Below are 18,699 nucleotides of genomic sequence, written 5' to 3'. Positions count from 1 at the left end.
TCAACACTGCAGACTCGACGCAGGACGAGCCAGACGAATCAGACGATCAACCACAACCAGCCTAATCAGTGTTTTTGGTGGGGATCTTTTTAGTTTAATAGCCTTCGACGTATATGAGGTTACAGTTGGCTTTGCAAATCCGGTAAAAATACTTTTACTTTTACTCAGAAAGTACATTTCAGAGCCTGTACTTTTTAACTTTTACTCGAGTAATTATTTGAATGACTACTTCTACTTTTACCAAAGTCGTTTTTTACACAAGTAATTGTACTTCTACTCGAGTAAAGAATGTCAGTACTTTTCCCATCTCTGAACTTCGGTTCAAATTAAGTTAACAACTTCCAAATGGGATCAGCCTTCCATTTCGACATCCCGCCACTCCGACATTGATTTCTAATTGTCGGAATGGCGGTACATTACATTTCTTTCAAGGGTCCCGCCATTCCGACACGGAATAAGGGATGCTTTATTTCAAGTGACGGTTGGCACCAGGCTCTAGATCCTGCGTAGGACAAATTGGTCACGAAATGGAGCTTTAAATGAATGAACGCTCCATGTTCAGCACTTACACTCATAGCGCAGGTTCTCAAACTTTGGGCTGTTATCGTTCTGGTCCAGGATCTGGACATGGAGCTGACAGATACCGATGAGTGGCTCCTCCGCCCAGTCGGTGGCCGTTACGGTGATGGAGTACTCCCTCTGGCGCTCCCTGTCGAACCGCCTGGCCGTCACGATCTCACCTGGAAAAACATTTTTTTTCAACAATGTATTTATTTTCCTTTTTTACACACAAATGACAATACAAATACACCAAAGAAAACAACAATGAACATTACAAGACAATTACTGATATAAAGAAAGCAAAACAACAATAACAAAAAAACTAAACTAAACAAAAAAAACAACAACAGCACTACTCCTCTTCAGCTCCATCCATTAAATGTGACAAATTATTGTTCTTTATGTATCTTATAAAACGGCCCCACACCTCCTGAAACATTTCTTGTTTGTCCATAAGAATGTATGCAATATTTTCCAAAGGTAAACATAAATTCCCTGAACCACTGTGTAATACTTGGTTTGAGGAAAGTACATTTACTCAAGTACTGTACTTAAGAACACATTTGCACTAGTACTCTTACTTTACTTTTTCCAGAGCCAGACCAACATAATCTGTTTGGCCGAAATATATCAGCCATCGTTTGACTATTATCAGCAGTTATAATAATAATAATAATGGATTGCATTTTATGGTGATACTCAAAGCGCTTACAATGGTCCATTTATTCTTACATTTGGAGGTGAAGCGGCAAACAGTCGATGCCAGCGTCCTCACTTCCCACATTCACACACCAATGGTGGCAACCACTGGAGGCAATGCGGGGTTCAGTGTCTTGCCTAAGGACACTTCGACATGTAGACAGAAGGAGCCGGGATTCGAACCGCCAATCCATGGATCATTGCTCTACCTCCTGACTAACAGCCGCCCACAGTTATGCAGCATTATACAGTAGGACGGTGAACATATTCAAACAAGTTTTCAAGAATAGTTTTCAAGGGCACAACACTTGGGTGTTAGGAAGTATGAATGTATTTGTAGATATGTATTGTCTTTGCTGTATGTCGGGCTGTATGCTATACTGTTCCGTATGTCTTTCTATGCCGAACAGGCTGTGAAAACAAACACCCCACGGGGACAATAAAGACTAAATGCACAGCTTTATTTAGTAGTTGTTGTAGAATTAGATTATTAATACATTTAAAAAATCACACCTGTGTGAAATGAGGGGCGCTCTTATCATCGTGCATCATCCAATACAAAAATGAATATACTAGGCCCAGGCCGTAGCGTAACGGTCTGGGCACCGGACTGGTGATCCAGTCGCGGTGTGCCGCGGGTTCGACTCCCGAACCCGACACGGCCTTTACCGCATGTCATCCCCCCATCTCTCTCCCGTTTCCTGTCAGCCTACTATCTGTCCCTTAAAAAATCAATAAAAGGCGTAAGCCGCAAAAAAATATCTTAAAAAAAAAAAAAAAAAAATGAATATACTTCCTCAATGTTTAAAAAAAAGAAAATCATGTATTTAATGTTAATATAAAATAGATCGGCTATTGTGTCAACACAAAAACAGTGCACCGTGTTTAAAATAGCCGAATTGCTCAGACACATAATGACTAAATTATGTAAATTATCCTTTCATTGTCAATGGCAAATGTGACATGAGTTGTGACGAGGGCTGGCGCCCCTCAAAAAAAAAAACATTAAATAATAAATGATGATTTATGATCATGTTAAGCTAGCCACCGGCACGTTAGTCCAATAATTTAATGGCAGAAGTTGGACAAAATTGCTTTTCATGATTCTGAATCCATTCCAAGCATTAGTTTTGCACAAAAAAACACTCACACAAATGTGATGAGGTCAGCACATTTTGGGGACATTTTGGGCAAGTGGCTATGGCCGAATTTAGTCCAAGGAGTGTTTATCATGCAAAACTAAAGCTTGGAATGGATTCAGAATCATGAAAAACCCCTAGTTTGACACGTCACATGCTACTTGATGAAATTTAGAATATATTGCCTTATAAAAGGTTGTCAATGGTGGCATCTTGCATAAGGCAAATGTAGGGTATTTGCAGTGAGCGGATTAGGGTAGATTCTTTATCCTGGCTAGTAGACCTAGTCATAAACGGTTGAGAAACTAAATAAAGCAATTTTGTCCGACCTGAGAGGAGTTTTGTTCTTTAATTACTGGACTACATAAAGCAATTAAAATCACCATCACCGTTATACCAGCTGTAACATTAAAGTGATGAACACATGAATGCATTACCAATTACAATCCAGTACTATGATTGTGAAACTGACCATTCTGCATAATGAGTATTTCTTAAGTATATTTTGATCACAATACGTTTGTACCTTTAGTTTTTGACTTTTACTTGTGCTTGCAGCATTGCAATGAAGCCATTCTTCAAATTACCCATCCTCCATAAATAAATGAACAAGGCGAGCAAACAAGCTATTTCATTCTATATTTGTTCACAAAACCTGCCGTAAATTGCCTATTACATGCTAAGATTAGTTGCTTTGTGGAGAGAAAATGAGCCTGCCAATATTTTAATGAACACCATTGTCTATCAAGCGTTCATTCATAATTAACATTGTCTGTGTACAAGGATAGCACAACTCCCCTTTAGCGGTTTAAAATGAAATAATTAGTGGACTCAGATTAAATATGACATGTCCTTCGATTTCTAGCTTTCCCTGTCATGTTACTGTGAGTAGTATTTGGAAATCAGTAAAATATTCAACTAAAACCTTCGACTACATGCTATGAGAGAGAAATTTCCAAGGCTTCAGAACATCTGCATTAAACATTGAACATACTGTCTTAGTTAGTCCACTTCACTGGTGTGATTTGACGTGTATTATGATTTGAATACCCTAGAGTCATGAGGAGTCAATTATAGTAGTCGATAGCCTTGAGGCAGAGATCTCTGAGAAGGGCCTTCTCTAGTTTAGTATGCTTTAATTTAATATAAATGTCGAAGACAGACAAAGACAGCAGGGCACACCACGTCAAGAGGCGGATTTGAACCCTTGAGAGCTTGTGTTCATGAGGGCAACGGATTCAGCGGTCTACTGACTCCAATAAAGCTCTAATAACATATCTCTGTCCAACAGCTTCTAATATAAGGCTAAATGAGTTCATAATTTATAACATCAAAATCAGTTTAACCCCTTTAACACTATATACAGTTCATCTATCTATAAGCTCTATATATATATATATATACATATATATGATCTACAAGCTCATGGCAATGCGCCGACGCAATGTGAGTTTGTAGATCTTCTAAAATTACAAACATTTGTAATATTTTTGAAACATCTTACAATAAATGCACGGAATCTCAGTATGTCCATCTTTTATTCACATATATCGAGAACCGTCCGACCGACCGACTTCAACCGAGCATCGCCAACGACCCGAGGGAGTTCAGTGCACGGCGTCGAGTCGGTCGCATAAGCGGTTGTCCAGAACCGCAATCTAAACATTACGACCTATACATACTGTAGTGTGGAGTCTCGCTGGGGGACTGCCAGCCAGGTAAGCACCACCTCTCCAGAGAGAGACAGACAGAGGCAGTCAGAGAGCGAAGACCGCGTCTGGGCACGGTTATTGAGGATCGTTAGGTCCCCAATGTCGTCCTCCAACAGCCGGGCCTGGCTCAGGCGAGCGACCCGCCCCGAAGCTACAAATGTCCCCGTCGCTGGCCCAGGCCGTAGCGTAACGGTCTGGGCACCGGACTGGTGATCCAGTCGCGGTGTGCCGCGGGTTCGACTCCCGGACCCGACACGGCCTTTACCGCATGTCATCCCCCCATCTCTCTCCCGTTTCCTGTCAGCCTACTGTCTGTCCCTTAAAAAATCAATAAAAGGCGTAAGCCGCAAAAAAATATCTTAAAAAAAAAAAAAAAAATGTCCCCGTCGCTCTCTCTCCGACTCTGGCCTCTCATCAAGGCGGTTGGGCTATAGGGCGGTAAGGCAGACTCTCGCACATTTCCTTCTCATTTCCGAAACCTAAACAGCGCATGTAATTAACCCCTGTCTCTCTCTCACTCACACAGGCATATGCACGGGGCATCATATAAAAAGGACGAGCTTCCCGAAAGCGCAATGAGTAAAGCACCAAAAAGGAGCGCAACATAGACGCTGACAGATGCGTCTATAGGGAGGAGGAAAATGACTCACTGTTAGCCCCCGCCGGGGCGACAGGGGACGGAGTCCCTTATCGTTTGGATTCCCCAATACCCCTCGACTGGGAAGAGGATTTTGTTACAGTTATCCCCCCCGCCAGGATTAGAAAGTCAATTTGAGTTCATTCTTGTGTCGTTACCCCCCCTATTACCTCCTGTTGCTGAGTCAGCTGCTGACCCCTATATTGGTCAAATAAATAACCAGGGCGGTTGAGCCCACTGAATAACTGTCTCCTGTGTCTTGGTCTGGGTCAGACGCTACAATATATTTATGGAGATCCGCTTGTCTAGAACCGCAGATGGGTCCAAAAAGAAACACTGCAGATCCCCACAGGGCATGCCTGACACAGAAATCTGCATATATGGGCATAAATAAAACATTGCATAATTGGGTGAGTAGGCAGGTCTAGTTTAAACAATATACAACATCGTATATGGCAGTCCCTGGCAAAACATATTTTATGATGGGGGTCATTTAGTCAGTCTGAAAGCCATGCCTTTCTACAGCATCACCAGACCCCGATGTTGAGGCTAGCGATTCAGAGCCATGCAGGCTAGCTCCATGGCCTAGCCTGGAAAATACATCTTAATTGCATCTGGGTACCTAGGCTGCTAGTCCAGCCTGACAGTGTGTCGTGGGTTCGAATCCCAATCCCGACGATTTTTTCTGCTTGTCACTCACTCCCCTTCTCTTTCTCCCCATTTCCTGTCAGCCTATACTGTACTCAGCCCAAGAAGATATCTTAATATATATATATATATATATATATATATACATTAATTTGGCGGGGGGACTGACATCACATAAGGGACATGTTTCATCTCTGCTGTCCCAGAGCCGTAGAAGAGTCACGACACACTTTGATCTCGCCGCAGAGTGGGGCGCTATGGGCTATAGTTCCAAACATTGGAACTATCCCATTGATAGAATGAGCACTTCCGCATTCCATTGTTACAATGGGACTCATGAGAGTCAACGCTAGTGTCGTCACTATCATACTAGATCACACTGTGCTGTCCTACCTGTGTCAGGGTGAACTCGGAATGCGGGCGTAGCACTGTCTCTGTGCATCAATCCATATTTTACTTTTCCGTTGGCGCCTTCGTCCGCGTCGGTGGCGTGGACCTGCAACACCAACGTTCCGGCAGGCTGGTTCTCCAACACGGCAGCCTGCTCACCATACTGCTGACACTGTAGGAGCGCAAGGGAGAGAGAGAGAGAGAGAGAGAGAGAGAGAGAGAGAGAGAGAGGAAGAGGCAGAGAGGAGAATGGGGTGGACAGCAAAGGCATGCAGAAAGACATATTGTTAAACACATGATAAGCCTTATGTTATTCTATTTTGTCCACTAAAAAGTATGACAACAGACGATATACAAGCTCACAACAACTTAGAAACGTATCTTCCTGTAACTTATCTTCCAAAAAACCAGGCTGAAAGAGGTTAATGAGTTAATAAGAAAGAGAGGAGAAAGACAGAGAATGAGAGAGAGGTGAGAAGATAGGGAGAGAGGGAGAGAGAGAGAGAGAGAGAGAGAGATGGAGGACGAGATGAGTTGAAGTTAATGTTACATTAATGAGATCACAGAGCTCACAGGGGAGGTATGAGAACAAACTAATCAAGTGTTGGGCTACTACACTGCAGTAGCCTATACAACCAAACGCCGTGTACAATGTTAGAGCCATGAATAATTCAACTGGTTTCTTTTTGAAGGTCTGGCTGTGTCTCAGCCAGGAATTCAAACCGCTCCCCGGACAAAAAAGGCCCAGGAACAGGGGTCTCTGGAGCCTTACTGCGTTTTATAATCAGGTACACACTGGGTTCTCTCAGCAGCAGGACCAATGCCTTGCTAGTGCCTTGCTGCTTATACAAGCGTTCCAAACAGGATATCTGAAAATACCTCTAAAAAGGAAATTTGTCGGCTCCACAGGGCGTGCATGCGGGCTGGGAGGGGTTGGTGCTTTGGCAGTAAACGTAAAAGTTTCTCTAAGTACATAAATGTGGATGACTCCACTGTGCTGTGACGGCTCTGATCTCCTGTAAAGATGAAGCGGCGCACAGAGCAGATGTCTCCTCTCTAGTTGAGTAGTGGGTATATTATAACAACCATAAACATCTTCAAAAACCAAGGAGGTGGCTGTGGATGTCCGCAGAATCAAAAGATGAGATTCAGTAGTTAGTCATCAATGATCGTGCTGTCAAGAGAGATAGATGCAAAGTCCTGGGGAGCCCCAATTTATCCATGTGTCTTCAATACAGTGACAAAGTAAGCCATGTTGTGCAGAAAACGCACCGACTCTGACACCAAGGAGCCTAATAATACCTAATTAACACCAGCTGCAGCAGTGATTGTTTTCTACCACTGCATTTTTATGCTAAATCCATGAGTACAAAACGTGTAAAACACCCACACCAAGTCAGTTTGAATGCCTATTTCAGAGAACAGTGCACTTGTAAATGGTAAATGGTGCATTTATATAGTGCCTTTATTGTCCAAGGCACTTTCCAATGATTGTGCATTACGTTCACCCATTCCCAAATTTTACAGAGTAAACCATGCAGGAAACCAGACAAGGCCAGCCTGCTCATCAGGAGAAATTAGGGGTTCAGCGTCTTGCTCAAGGACACTTCGACACTAAACTCTGGAGGTGCCCAGCATCTAACTGGGAACCTTCTGGTTCCCAAGCAGTCGGGGTGCAGCATGTGTTCCAACATACCAAGAGCCCGACAGTCATTAGTCCGACACCCTACCCAAACACTAAACTAACCCTAACCGCACGTGGACGCATGTCGCAAACGCAGCGCATGCTGCTGACGCAACGCATGTCGCAGATGCAACGAATGTCGCAGACGCAACTCATGTCGCGGACGCAACGCATGTCGTGGACCCAACGTGGTGATTTGCGCATGTCAGACTTTTGGTATGTTGGATAAACGTCTGCACCCCAAATGGTCGTTCTACGTCCTGAGCCACTGCCACCCCACTTCTGTCTTACCACACTGCTGCAGCAGCAAAGATTAACTTCTACTAAGGTCTACTTTGCCAATCCACCTTTTGTTGGCTCCGCCTCGTGCCATAGTTAGGAAGTTGCATCGAAGTTGGCAGCCACGGTACCTCCTGCAACTGAGGAGGTACCCCGGACAATGCTCTTTTTTTATTCCCCGTTTTAGTCAAAAGGGATTTTACAGGTGTAAAGAAGAGCTAGGGTGAAAGTAATTTCTGTTATTTTTCACATTTTTCAGAAAGAGAAAAGGCAAAGAAGGGGAGAGATATAGATGTATCTTTTCTCCTGGATTTCCCAGACCTACTACTGTATTTCTCTGACAACAGATATCCTAAGAAAGTACTAGTAGAGCCTGATTTTTGAGTGGTGCAACCACAGAGACACAACCAAGGGTCACTGTTGCGCAGCCACACACACACACACACACACACACACACACACACACACACACGCACACACACACACACACACACGCACACACACACGCACACACGGTAACTGTCATTTCTCTACCGTTTCGGACGCGGGGCGGCTCGCCGGACCTGGCCCGGCCGCATGGTGCTAGTTCCTGGGGGTCTGGATGTTCCGGGGACCCCCACATGGTAACTGTCATTTCTTGACCATTTCGGACACGGGCGGCGTGCCAGAACCTTGGCGCATTCCTGTGGGTCTGGAACATCCGGGAACCCCCTAGGGACCCCCACACTGAGTTGCACCACTCACTTCACACGGGTGTGATTTTTACTTAATATTTGTGCACCGTTGTCACGCATCCAAAATAAGTATACAAGCTCGGGGTGCTTGCAAATCAGATATTTTTGGTGCATGGCATGACACATATGGCTGGATTTTGAAGATGCGTTTTACAATGGGGTAATACATACAGTTTTATGAGCTGGGGGCGTGTTGTATGTCATATTGCAATTTTGGGCATGTTAAGAAGCGCTTTCGACACCCTGTGGATTGCGCAAAACGGCCTTGAATTAGTCATGGGTGTGTTTAAGGCGTGTTTGAGACGTACCCAATCAACATCTCCGTACTATTCTCTTTACCAGTCAGCTGATGTCACATACGGAATGCGCACTTTGGGGATTGTGGTATTACATTTCTTCAGGCTGGCACCATAGAAGACATGACATGATGTAGGGTAATTTCATGTGTACGTGCACACACATGCACGCACTCACATAAACACACACACACACACACTCACACATACACACACACACACACAGGCACTCACATCCATGTACACAAGATGTTAGACTTATATCAATTATACACACTTACAAGGTTGTGTTCTGTAATGCATTTCATGTCCAGATATAAAGGGTATTGTTTTGATGTACATAGAGGGTTTTAAGAGCAGATACTAGGTGCCAAAGACTATGGACCAAAGATAGAAATGCGATCCTGGGCCGGAGGCCTCAGGATGTTTAGGCCATGTGGTAGTGACCAAAACCAGATGCCTTCAGTCAGAGTTCTGTCCTGCATAACACACACACACACCCGTTACTTCATATATGTCAGACTTGTTTTGACCAAATCGAGTACGCGTGCACATACGTGCACGCCGTACCAATGTACACGTTTCCCTCCACTTACACATGGATGAGGTCATTGCATAAGCGCACACACATTTTGGGGTGTTGTTGAATAACACAGGGGCCCGTCTGGTCAGACCCTTGGACGTGGAGGACTGCGATAGGTTGCTCCTTATGGACACATGAAAATGTATGGCTTAATCGTGCCTTCACGTAGAAACCAATGCAGTGGACAGCTATAAAAGGTGGAGACAAAGGCAGCTTTTTAGTGCTGTTGGAGATCTGCTAGAGGTACGGTGCTCACTATTCTAATTATGTAATCTTTTATATTCTATATAATAAAGAACTATAAGCGACAATGCCTTGTCTCCATTCATTCAACTGGAACCAAGTCGACGCTCCATATAAGGAGATATCATACACTACAAATGGGGGCTCGTCCGGGATGATTTGTTAAGTCTCCTTCGTCTGCGCTGAGGTGAGTTTGAATTGATTTGTTAATTCATACTCATGTCACGTGGATCGGGGGAGGACAATACGTCAAAATGAATCCAGTGTCGTGTCGGCTTGGTCTGGGGGTTGAGTGGGGGGCATGTGACGACAGAATTTCTATGTTTGGGGTATGTTGGGGTCGTCAACGTAATGTAGGTATATCAGTTACAGTCTTTGATCAATAATTCTGGCACTTTAGAGGGAGGGTATGCTTAATTTACGTCCTGAAGAGACTGTGGTCATGATGAGGTCAAACTATAATGACTGTTGATGAGTAATATGGTGGGGTGGAGACAGCTCGTCATATAAATGGCAGAGCATTGATCACGTCTGTCATAGGCGAGCGGCGTGATTTCACGTTGAAAAAACTGTCTTAAAAGTAACAAAGCCCACCGGGGAGTGAGGCCTACAGTAGGGTTTATGCATAAAGGACGAGTAAATGTGCACATGTGTTGGGTCTATATGTTGTGTTCTGTGTGGGGTTTGTTTTTTGACTTGACTTTGAGAAACTTTAGACTTGAGAATAAGCAGTGAGTTTTCTTCTCTGCTCTCTCTCTCCTGCCTGGATAAAAACGGGAGGGGGTGAAAGGAGCAAAGGGGGGCTATGGTGCACGCGCACACACGCACGCGCGTTGTGTTAGTGAAGGAGCGTGTTTTGTCTTCTGGCTTATAAATTGCCTTCCTCCTCCAGTTCTGCTCATGCAGGGGGAGGCTGGGGGAGGGAGGGGGGGGCTGCATCCCCCCACCTCGGCCAGGGAACAAGGGCACGGCTGGTGGTGGGTGACTTCGTCACTGGGTGGTTGTATTGTGGTTGGATCATGTAACATGATCTCAAGGGAGGGGATCGGAACCTTAATAAGGATAATAACGATGAACAAAGGAATAGGAAAATAAAATAAATGAAAATATATATATATGTCACAATGAAACAGAATGGTCTAGGGTTACTATAGGAGCATAATGATAAATCAGTGATTAAGTAGATGAAGGGCTGGTATTAATAGATTAATGAATAGTTTAAATAAAGGACTTAAAATTAGGTGAGAGCACTAAGTACGGATATACAGGGGTAAGATGAAACTTGAGGAATTAATAATAGGAAGGTTGCATAAGGAGAAGAGACTGGAGCAGCACGGACAATTTGAGCCTTCTATTTAGGTGCTAAGCATACAAAAAGAGAGACTAACGTTTCGACCTTGCGGCCTTCATCAGAGTCATGAGTGGTAACATTATGGGCATGTCCTTATATATAGGTTGGGCTCAACAATGGGCCAATGACAGGATATGATACGACATGTAATCATCCATTATTACCAGCGGTCTAGATAAGTTAAGGTGGCTATGGAAAAAGCGCTGTTGAACAGTGAAATAAATAAAGTAAAACAGGGGTTTAACCAATAAAAGGCCATCAAGATAAAAACAGTAATTAAGAACAAAAGTGCACATACATATTTAAGGGCCTTGTGGCCAAATAAATAGAAAAGAAAACAAAACAGAGGTACAAAAACAGAAACAGAAAGAAACAGAATATTTCAGGGACCGTCTAAAAAGGGGGGCATGTTTATAAAAAAAAGCATTAATAATAGGAAGGTATTAGAGAAGTAATTAAAATGTATAACATGCTATCTTGGATGTTATGTGTGTTTAATTAACTGTGAGCTCTGGCGAGAGACTGTGGCGGTCAGGAGCCGATATTACTGGTGATACAAAATCGGAATTATTGTTATTTTAATAATAACTAAATAATACTGGTTATATTGTGATTGCGCGAGGCAATGATGCACGCGCTGCGTTAATATGCGCATAATGGGCTGGCCACGGTCACACAGCAGAAAAAGAGGAGCAGCGGATAATAATAATAATAAAAATAAGGATTGGAGACTAAATTGTGGTGATTAAGCGGCTGTTTCGGGTTTAAGGCGATCGGTCGTGAGTCGCGTGATGATGTGGCTCATGTTCGCTATAGTCTGTGTATATTTTGTGGTTTCGGATCGTGGTAAAATTGAGTTAAAGCGGTGAGTTGCTAACTTTCTTTGGCTGTGGTAAATTTAATAACAAAGCACGTCACCACGTAATACGTATCACGTTCCATTCTGGTTGGTTACCAGACAGCCACGTGACGGTCGCGTCGGCGATCCTCCATTTTGTTTTGGTGATCCTCCATGGTCGGCCATTTTGTGCCAGTTGCCAACTGCACCATTTTGGGTCCACTGTAACACTGACGGGGTGTAATCTGTACCAGGAGGGTACTCTTTGTTGAGAGAGCGTAGGCTCCATGTTAAGAAAATAGTTGCTGGTGGTACACTTTTAGGCAACGGCCTAGTGAATTCATGTCTGACTTTGTTCGTCGATGCAGGGTCACTTTTAAGGGTGCTTGAAGGAGATTTCTGAGTGAGTTTTGACTTTTTAAACTTTTCACTGATAATCGACGTGTCGTGATTTAATAATAAATGCGATTATGTGTCGGAATGTGGGCTAGAGTAATCAAAATAGGTGAAAATGGTAGTCAAAATAGTTTAATCTATTACCTCACGTAGTTTTGACTAGGTGTGGGACTAAGAGTAATCTTGTGGTGAAAAAGTAGCATCTTAACCTCATTTTTGATCGGTGACTGTTTAAAAGGTAGACTAACTTTTCTTAAAATGAATGTTTAATTGTATGAAGACAACAGCGTTATGGGTTGTGTTTTGGTGTCCCACAACTCAGAGAAATAGGGGGGATAATTAAGGTTGGAAAGGTAAATACAGGAATAAACGAATAAAAAATGCAAGATCAATTAAAGGCAATGTTGTAGAGGTGGGTCTTGAGCTTAGTTTTAGGATGTCTACAGAGGCTGCCTGACAAAGGTACAGTGGGAGCTTGTTCCATGCCGCATATAGATCTTGTGATGGGGATGTTCATTTTTAATTTGACTAAGACGACAACTTTATGGTTTTGTGTTCTGGGGTTCCCAGAAAAATCAGTGATTGGGGACAATGACGGTTTAGAAGAAAGATAAATAAATAAATAGAAACAAATAAAAATGTGAGATCTCGGCAGATGTGATTGAAAGAACATTAGGACGCAGACATTAAATCAATAAGTAGGCTATATTGTTAGTGGTTAATTAAGGACTGTTAGACATAGTAAAACATAGTGAATGTAGTCAAAACATAGGAAAACATATGTAGTGGGATAACACATTTGCGGTGTGTTCAAGGGAGGACACAACAGTGTCACATGGTGGTCAGATTACAATCATTTAAATGAGTTAGGAGTTGTTTGTTTGGAACATGTGGAGTTGTGTGTAAAATAAATAAGGTGTATGCCTATATAATAATAATAATATGATAGCCTAACAATACCGATGCTTTGTCATCTGGTGCAGGGTTAATAGGAGGTTGGTAGATTATAAATAAACTAGATAAACAAACTAATTGATAGGAGGGGGATAAATAAAGCGATGCATGAACTAAAATGGATAAGGGAAATCAAATGGTGTGTGATTTGAGTAACTTTGAGTACAGATTAATATGTTCTGGGTTGAGGACAAAGGTGCTTTTAAGGGTACCATAGCATTAAAGGGGACAGATGAAACTATACTGTCAGGTGATTGACATTAATGATAATAAGGAGGATGAGGGTGTATACACAGCCAGTGGGCATTTGGGTAAAGAGTAAAATGTGGATATGGGGATATAAAGTACTTTGTGGGTAAAATTGAGTGGGGCCCAGGGAGGTCTCCTCTCAGTTTCCTCATGATTAAACTGTGGGGACATTTTTTGAGTGACATACTTATGGGTGGTAATTGGAGAATGGTGACTAATAACTTGTTTTTCTTTGTGTTTCTTGTATCCAAAAAAACCCCATGTGGAGTGTCCAGAGAGCCCATACGTCCTTCATCCTGACTAAGGGCTGACGCAACACACGCCGTGTCCGGATGGTGGGACAGCAGAGCCATTGCCTGCATTGCCGGAAAAGGGCTCCTGTGGACTGCTGTCTGCCTTCTTTGTAAAAGACTAGTTTAGGACACCTGATTCAAATAAATAATAGGGGGTTTAACAGACCGTATAGATCAGTAGTATTCTGAATCAGTTGTTGAGTGTTTGTGTATGTATGTCGTATCATTGGACAATATAAGAGGCAAAGCGAAATCATGATATAACTCTGATTTCGAACAACTTTCTTGTTTTGAGCGGCTGGAGCGGGGACGGCGGTCACGCCTAGCCACGAACGCCTGAAATAGGGGGGAGTCTAGCGACAGTAAGATCTTGGGGTAGGTAGTCAGCCAGGGGGTATATGGTCCAATGATAAGGCATCATGTTTGATTGGGAATGACTGATGAATGGTAGTGTGGGCTGACAGTGAATGGTTGATGAATGAGTCATGTGACAATGGTACGTTGCAATATGCATTCTATAGTGTGACAGACACGTAGATGGAGTGTTGAGGTAGGACTTAATAGGTGTATAGTTATAAGTACATGCATGCATGGAATCTTCATATAAGGTGAGGTGTGAAAAGTGGGACTTCTGGGGAATAAGTGGGTTTTGAAAGAAGTGATGAATACATGAATGACTGAGTGTATTTCACAAATTCCTTTTAGTACCTACAGTAGGACAGAACGGTGTTATTGTTCGGAGTGAGTGATAGTTAAATACATGAAAATAGAGTTGGATGTGAGAGCAGCATAGGTGACATTGAGTAGGCCAAATTATACAGGATATGTGATCTGAGGAGAAGCAATTAAACACACGGAGTGAGTCAGAGCTATATCAACAAGGACTGAACACATGATTTGTGACTAAAATTGGAGTCTGATGTCTTGCATGATGATTGGAGTCTGATGTCTGGAATGATTGCAGGTGGTTGACTGATGTCTGTGAGTTTGTGGGAGGGCGTTGACGCGGAGGCCGAGACGTGCGCTTCCTGAAATTTATAGTGCACAGGGACCGTTGGGAACGCGACCCTGTGGTCACAGCTCAGCTGGTGACTAAATGGTTGTGTGAGAGCTGAGAGGGACGAGTTGGACCCCGCCCCTGGGGGGGGTGACGCTACAGGGTTAAAGCTATTTTGCCCCTCAGTCTCGGTGGATGAGCTTGGTGATTTGACATCAGTGAACGTCCCTTTTCTTGTTATCCAAAACAACTTCTGGGACGTAGAATAGGCAGTTGACTTTGGTACAGTAAACAGGCCATTATATACTTATCCGGTGTTCAGAGTGTTTGGCGTTGATGATGGCTGTCAGTCGAGGAAACTTCAGCGAATCGGATTTGACGCGTGTTACTGATAATATTAATTTGGATCCGTTGGGAGAGACAGAAGATCCCGGAGTATATGTGGTTAGGGTCCGTGACGCCTGGCTGGAAGCTACAGGGATGGAACGCTCAGGAATGGGTGAGCTGGAATGGGCGTGTGTTAGAGATAAGCTTACACAGGGTCTGCCATTGATAGTCCAACTAGTGATGGGGAAGGGTGCGACTCTGAGCACCATGAAGTGCAACAGGTATGGGCGAAGGCTGGTCTGGTTTCTCAGGAGATACCGTGGAAGGGTTGGTGAGATGCGGAGGACAGCTTGCGAGGAGTTGAGAGATGCGGAGTTGAGGGAGAGGCAGATCGAGGAGGAACTTGTTGATGCCAGGAGGGTAGTTGCGGAGGCAAAGCAGTGGTTACAGATCCTTCAACTTCATAGACCTGAGGATGGGCCCCCCGGACGCGGGCGGGGGAGTCGTAGGGACCACTGGGGGCAGAGGTTTGCTCTCTGATGGAGAGATGTGTGATGGTGGCAGTGTGTCGTGGGTTAGTACTTCTGCCCATGTGATTGGCCAGGGACACATATATATATTGTGTGCGAGTCGTTATTTGATGTTTGTTTGTTTGTTTTGTTTAACCATTTTGTCAGGATTTGTAGTTGAGTAGTATAGGACTTTGTTTTGGTTAATTGATTTGGGGTGGGTGTAAAGGGACGCCCCTGCGTCTGAGAGAGAAATTATACTGTGCATTGACACATCAGCGCTGTTCTCTCCCTCCAGGGAGGACAGGGGGGTGCATTGGCACCACTCCGATACCCCCCTCCTGTCCCTAACTGATATCTGCACGCATAACATGTTTCTCCTGACACTGTATCACATGTAGGAACATGAATTCTTTCTCTCTCTCTGTCTCATATATGCATAACACATGCACGTCTCTATCTTTTCTCTATCTCTACTCTTTCTCTACATGGGTGAGGTAACGCCAGCCGTCTGGTGAAGATATGGTGTGATGTTTTCTCGTTTTTCTGGGCGGGTTTTTATATTTTTAGGATGGCGGTAGACGTTGTATTATGACGTATTATTGTGCATGTTTATTTTCTTGTTACATTGTTGTTTGGGGTTGTATTGTGTTTGTTTTTGACCCCAGGGAGGTGGTACTTATTTTGTGTTATTGTTTTTTGTGTGTGTTTTATTTTTTATTTTTTCTCTGGTGTGGTTTGTTTTGTTTTTGTCGGCTTGGCGCCGTCGAAAACAGGGAGGAATGTAGGGTAATTTCATGTGTACGTGCACACACATGCACGCACTCACATAAACACACACACACACACACTCACACATACACACACACACACACAGGCACTCACATCCATGTACACAAGATGTTAGACTTATATCAATTATACACACTTACAAGGTTGTGTTCTGTAATGCATTTCATGTCCAGATATAAAGGGTATTGTTTTGATGTACATAGAGGGTTTTAAGAGCAGATACTAGGTGCCAAAGACTATGGACCAAAGATAGAAATGCGATCCTGGGCCGGAGGCCTCAGGATGTTTAGGCCATGTGGTAGTGACCAAAACCAGATGCCTTCAGTCAGAGTTCTGTCCTGCATAACACACACACACACCCGTTACTTCATATATGTCAGACTTGTTTTGACCAAATCGAGTACGCGTGCACATACGTGCACGCCGTACCAATGTACACGTTTCCCTCCACTTACACATGGATGAGGTCATTGCATAAGCGCACACACATTTTGGGGTGTTGTTGAATAACACAGGGGCCCGTCTGGTCAGACCCTTGGACGTGGAGGACTGCGATAGGTTGCTCCTTATGGACACATGAAAATGTATGGCTTAATCGTGCCTTCACGTAGAAACCAATGCAGTGGACAGCTATAAAAGGTGGAGACAAAGGCAGCTTTTTAGTGCTGTTGGAGATCTGCTAGAGGTACGGTGCTCACTATTCTAATTATGTAATCTTTTATATTCTATATAATAAAGAACTATAAGCGACAATGCCTTGTCTCCATTCATTCAACTGGAACCAAGTCGACGCTCCATATAAGGAGATATCATACACTACAATGACTTTGTCACATTTGGGTTAATTATTCCTATTGCACTGCACGCTGTCACCTTTATGCCTCAAAATAATTTGTTTCTATTGAAAAACACCAGTAAAATAACGTTTATTATATTTTATTTCATTCAAGTCATGATGAAGGAATGAGTTGAATGCTGCTGCAGCTTAATGCTGTGCCTGTGGCCCCGATGGTATATGGTCTTCGCTCTTAGCATTTTATTGAAGAAGACTTGAATCGGGTGTGATACAGCATATGAAAGCAAACTTCCCACGGATTATGGAGATGTTTTTATTTATTTTTAAGGTTGAGAAATGAAAGAATTATGGCCGTTTCTAATCTCAACATTTTACAAAAAAAAGACAAAAGAGGCTGTTGCCATGTCTCATAGAAACAAGTAAATAGGTCTATAAAAATAAGCGCATATAACAGGGGTCTGTAACCTATTTTAAATGAAGTGCCATGTTTTTATTTTCTAGATAGTGAGTCTGCCATATCCAGATTAATTTTAATGAGGGGCTTAATAGCAAATTGCGCAAAGCGAAAATAATTAACATATGGACACTCCCACAATGCTAAAATATTCAGGAACGCTGTATGCCATATGTGTGTGCGTTCAACACGGGCCAATATGCCTTTCATAATACGAATGTGCGCAGAGCGAGGGCAATTTATGTATTACCCCATTGTAAAACGCATCTTCAAAATCCAGCCCATAATGTTTAAACCATTATAAATCTGAATTTCTTCTGAGTGCACAATGATAAATAAATAAATAAAATATAGCAAAGTGTACAGTACGTTCCCTAATGCAATTCCAATGGTATAAGCTGTGTTGTTTTCACCTCATGAAGGAATTCGGCCACGCACCAAAATACCCGTAGGCCTATGTGTGTCTCAAAGAATAAAATCATCACATCAGGATGTGAACATTACATAACTGCGGCCCCGTGTGGGTTTTGGAACCAAGTGTTTTATTTATTTTGTTTAGAGCATTTTTACATGTTTATGCTAATGTGTGTTTGTTTTGCATTGTTTTGTCTACCCCAACAAGCACATACAAAGACAAAGTGCAATCAATGTTTCACTGAAATGCTAATAAATTATTGAATCTCGATGTTGAAATTATAATTAGCTCTGACTTTTGTCCTGACACAGACTTTTGTCGTGACACGTGCATGTGCGTGCGGCACTGGAGTAAGTCAGGTCACGTCGTCAATAACCATGTGCTCTCAGACGGAAATGGTATTTGATCAATCACGTCAAGAACATTATATTTTTGAATTCCCATTTCTGCTAAGCAGATAGCTAGATGGGCTTTGAAAAATATGGTTTCCAGTAGGAGTTATACACGACTGCACATGCAACACGAAAGTGTGTGTGGGGGATTTGATTTATTTCGAGTCATTTAATGAGACACTGTCATATAACAAAGTATACATCAGGCTTTTAGGAGGGAAATGTTTTAAAGTCATGGGAGACAAAATGTCTGTCTGGAGAAACTAGGTTGTCTGAGCCACATAGAGCAGAACAGAGGATTTCGGGATCATGGTCCACTTTTGAAATCTCC

The 18,699-nt window shown here is 43.0% G+C and overlaps 1 protein-coding gene across 1 annotated transcript in view; it reads right to left on the bottom strand.

The window, feature by feature from the left end:
* Positions 1–18,699, bottom strand: part of LOC310857788 (neural-cadherin-like) — a gene marked incomplete at its 5' end in the record, with an annotated part of 256,098 nt that overhangs the window by 130,681 nt on the left and 106,718 nt on the right. The window contains 2 exons of the mRNA XM_083763673.1: positions 570–740; positions 5,790–5,958. Of these exons, the coding sequence (XP_083619799.1) occupies positions 570–740; positions 5,790–5,958 (340 nt within the window). The remainder of the gene's footprint in view (positions 1–569; positions 741–5,789; positions 5,959–18,699) is intronic.

The sequence above is a fragment of the Protomyctophum parallelum genome (genome assembly GCF_964188405.1).
Source record: "Protomyctophum parallelum genome assembly, chromosome: 4".
NCBI lineage: Eukaryota > Metazoa > Chordata > Actinopteri > Myctophiformes > Myctophidae > Protomyctophum > Protomyctophum parallelum.
The sequence above is the reverse complement of the archived record's forward strand: the minus strand, read 5'-3'. Positions and strand labels throughout refer to the sequence as shown.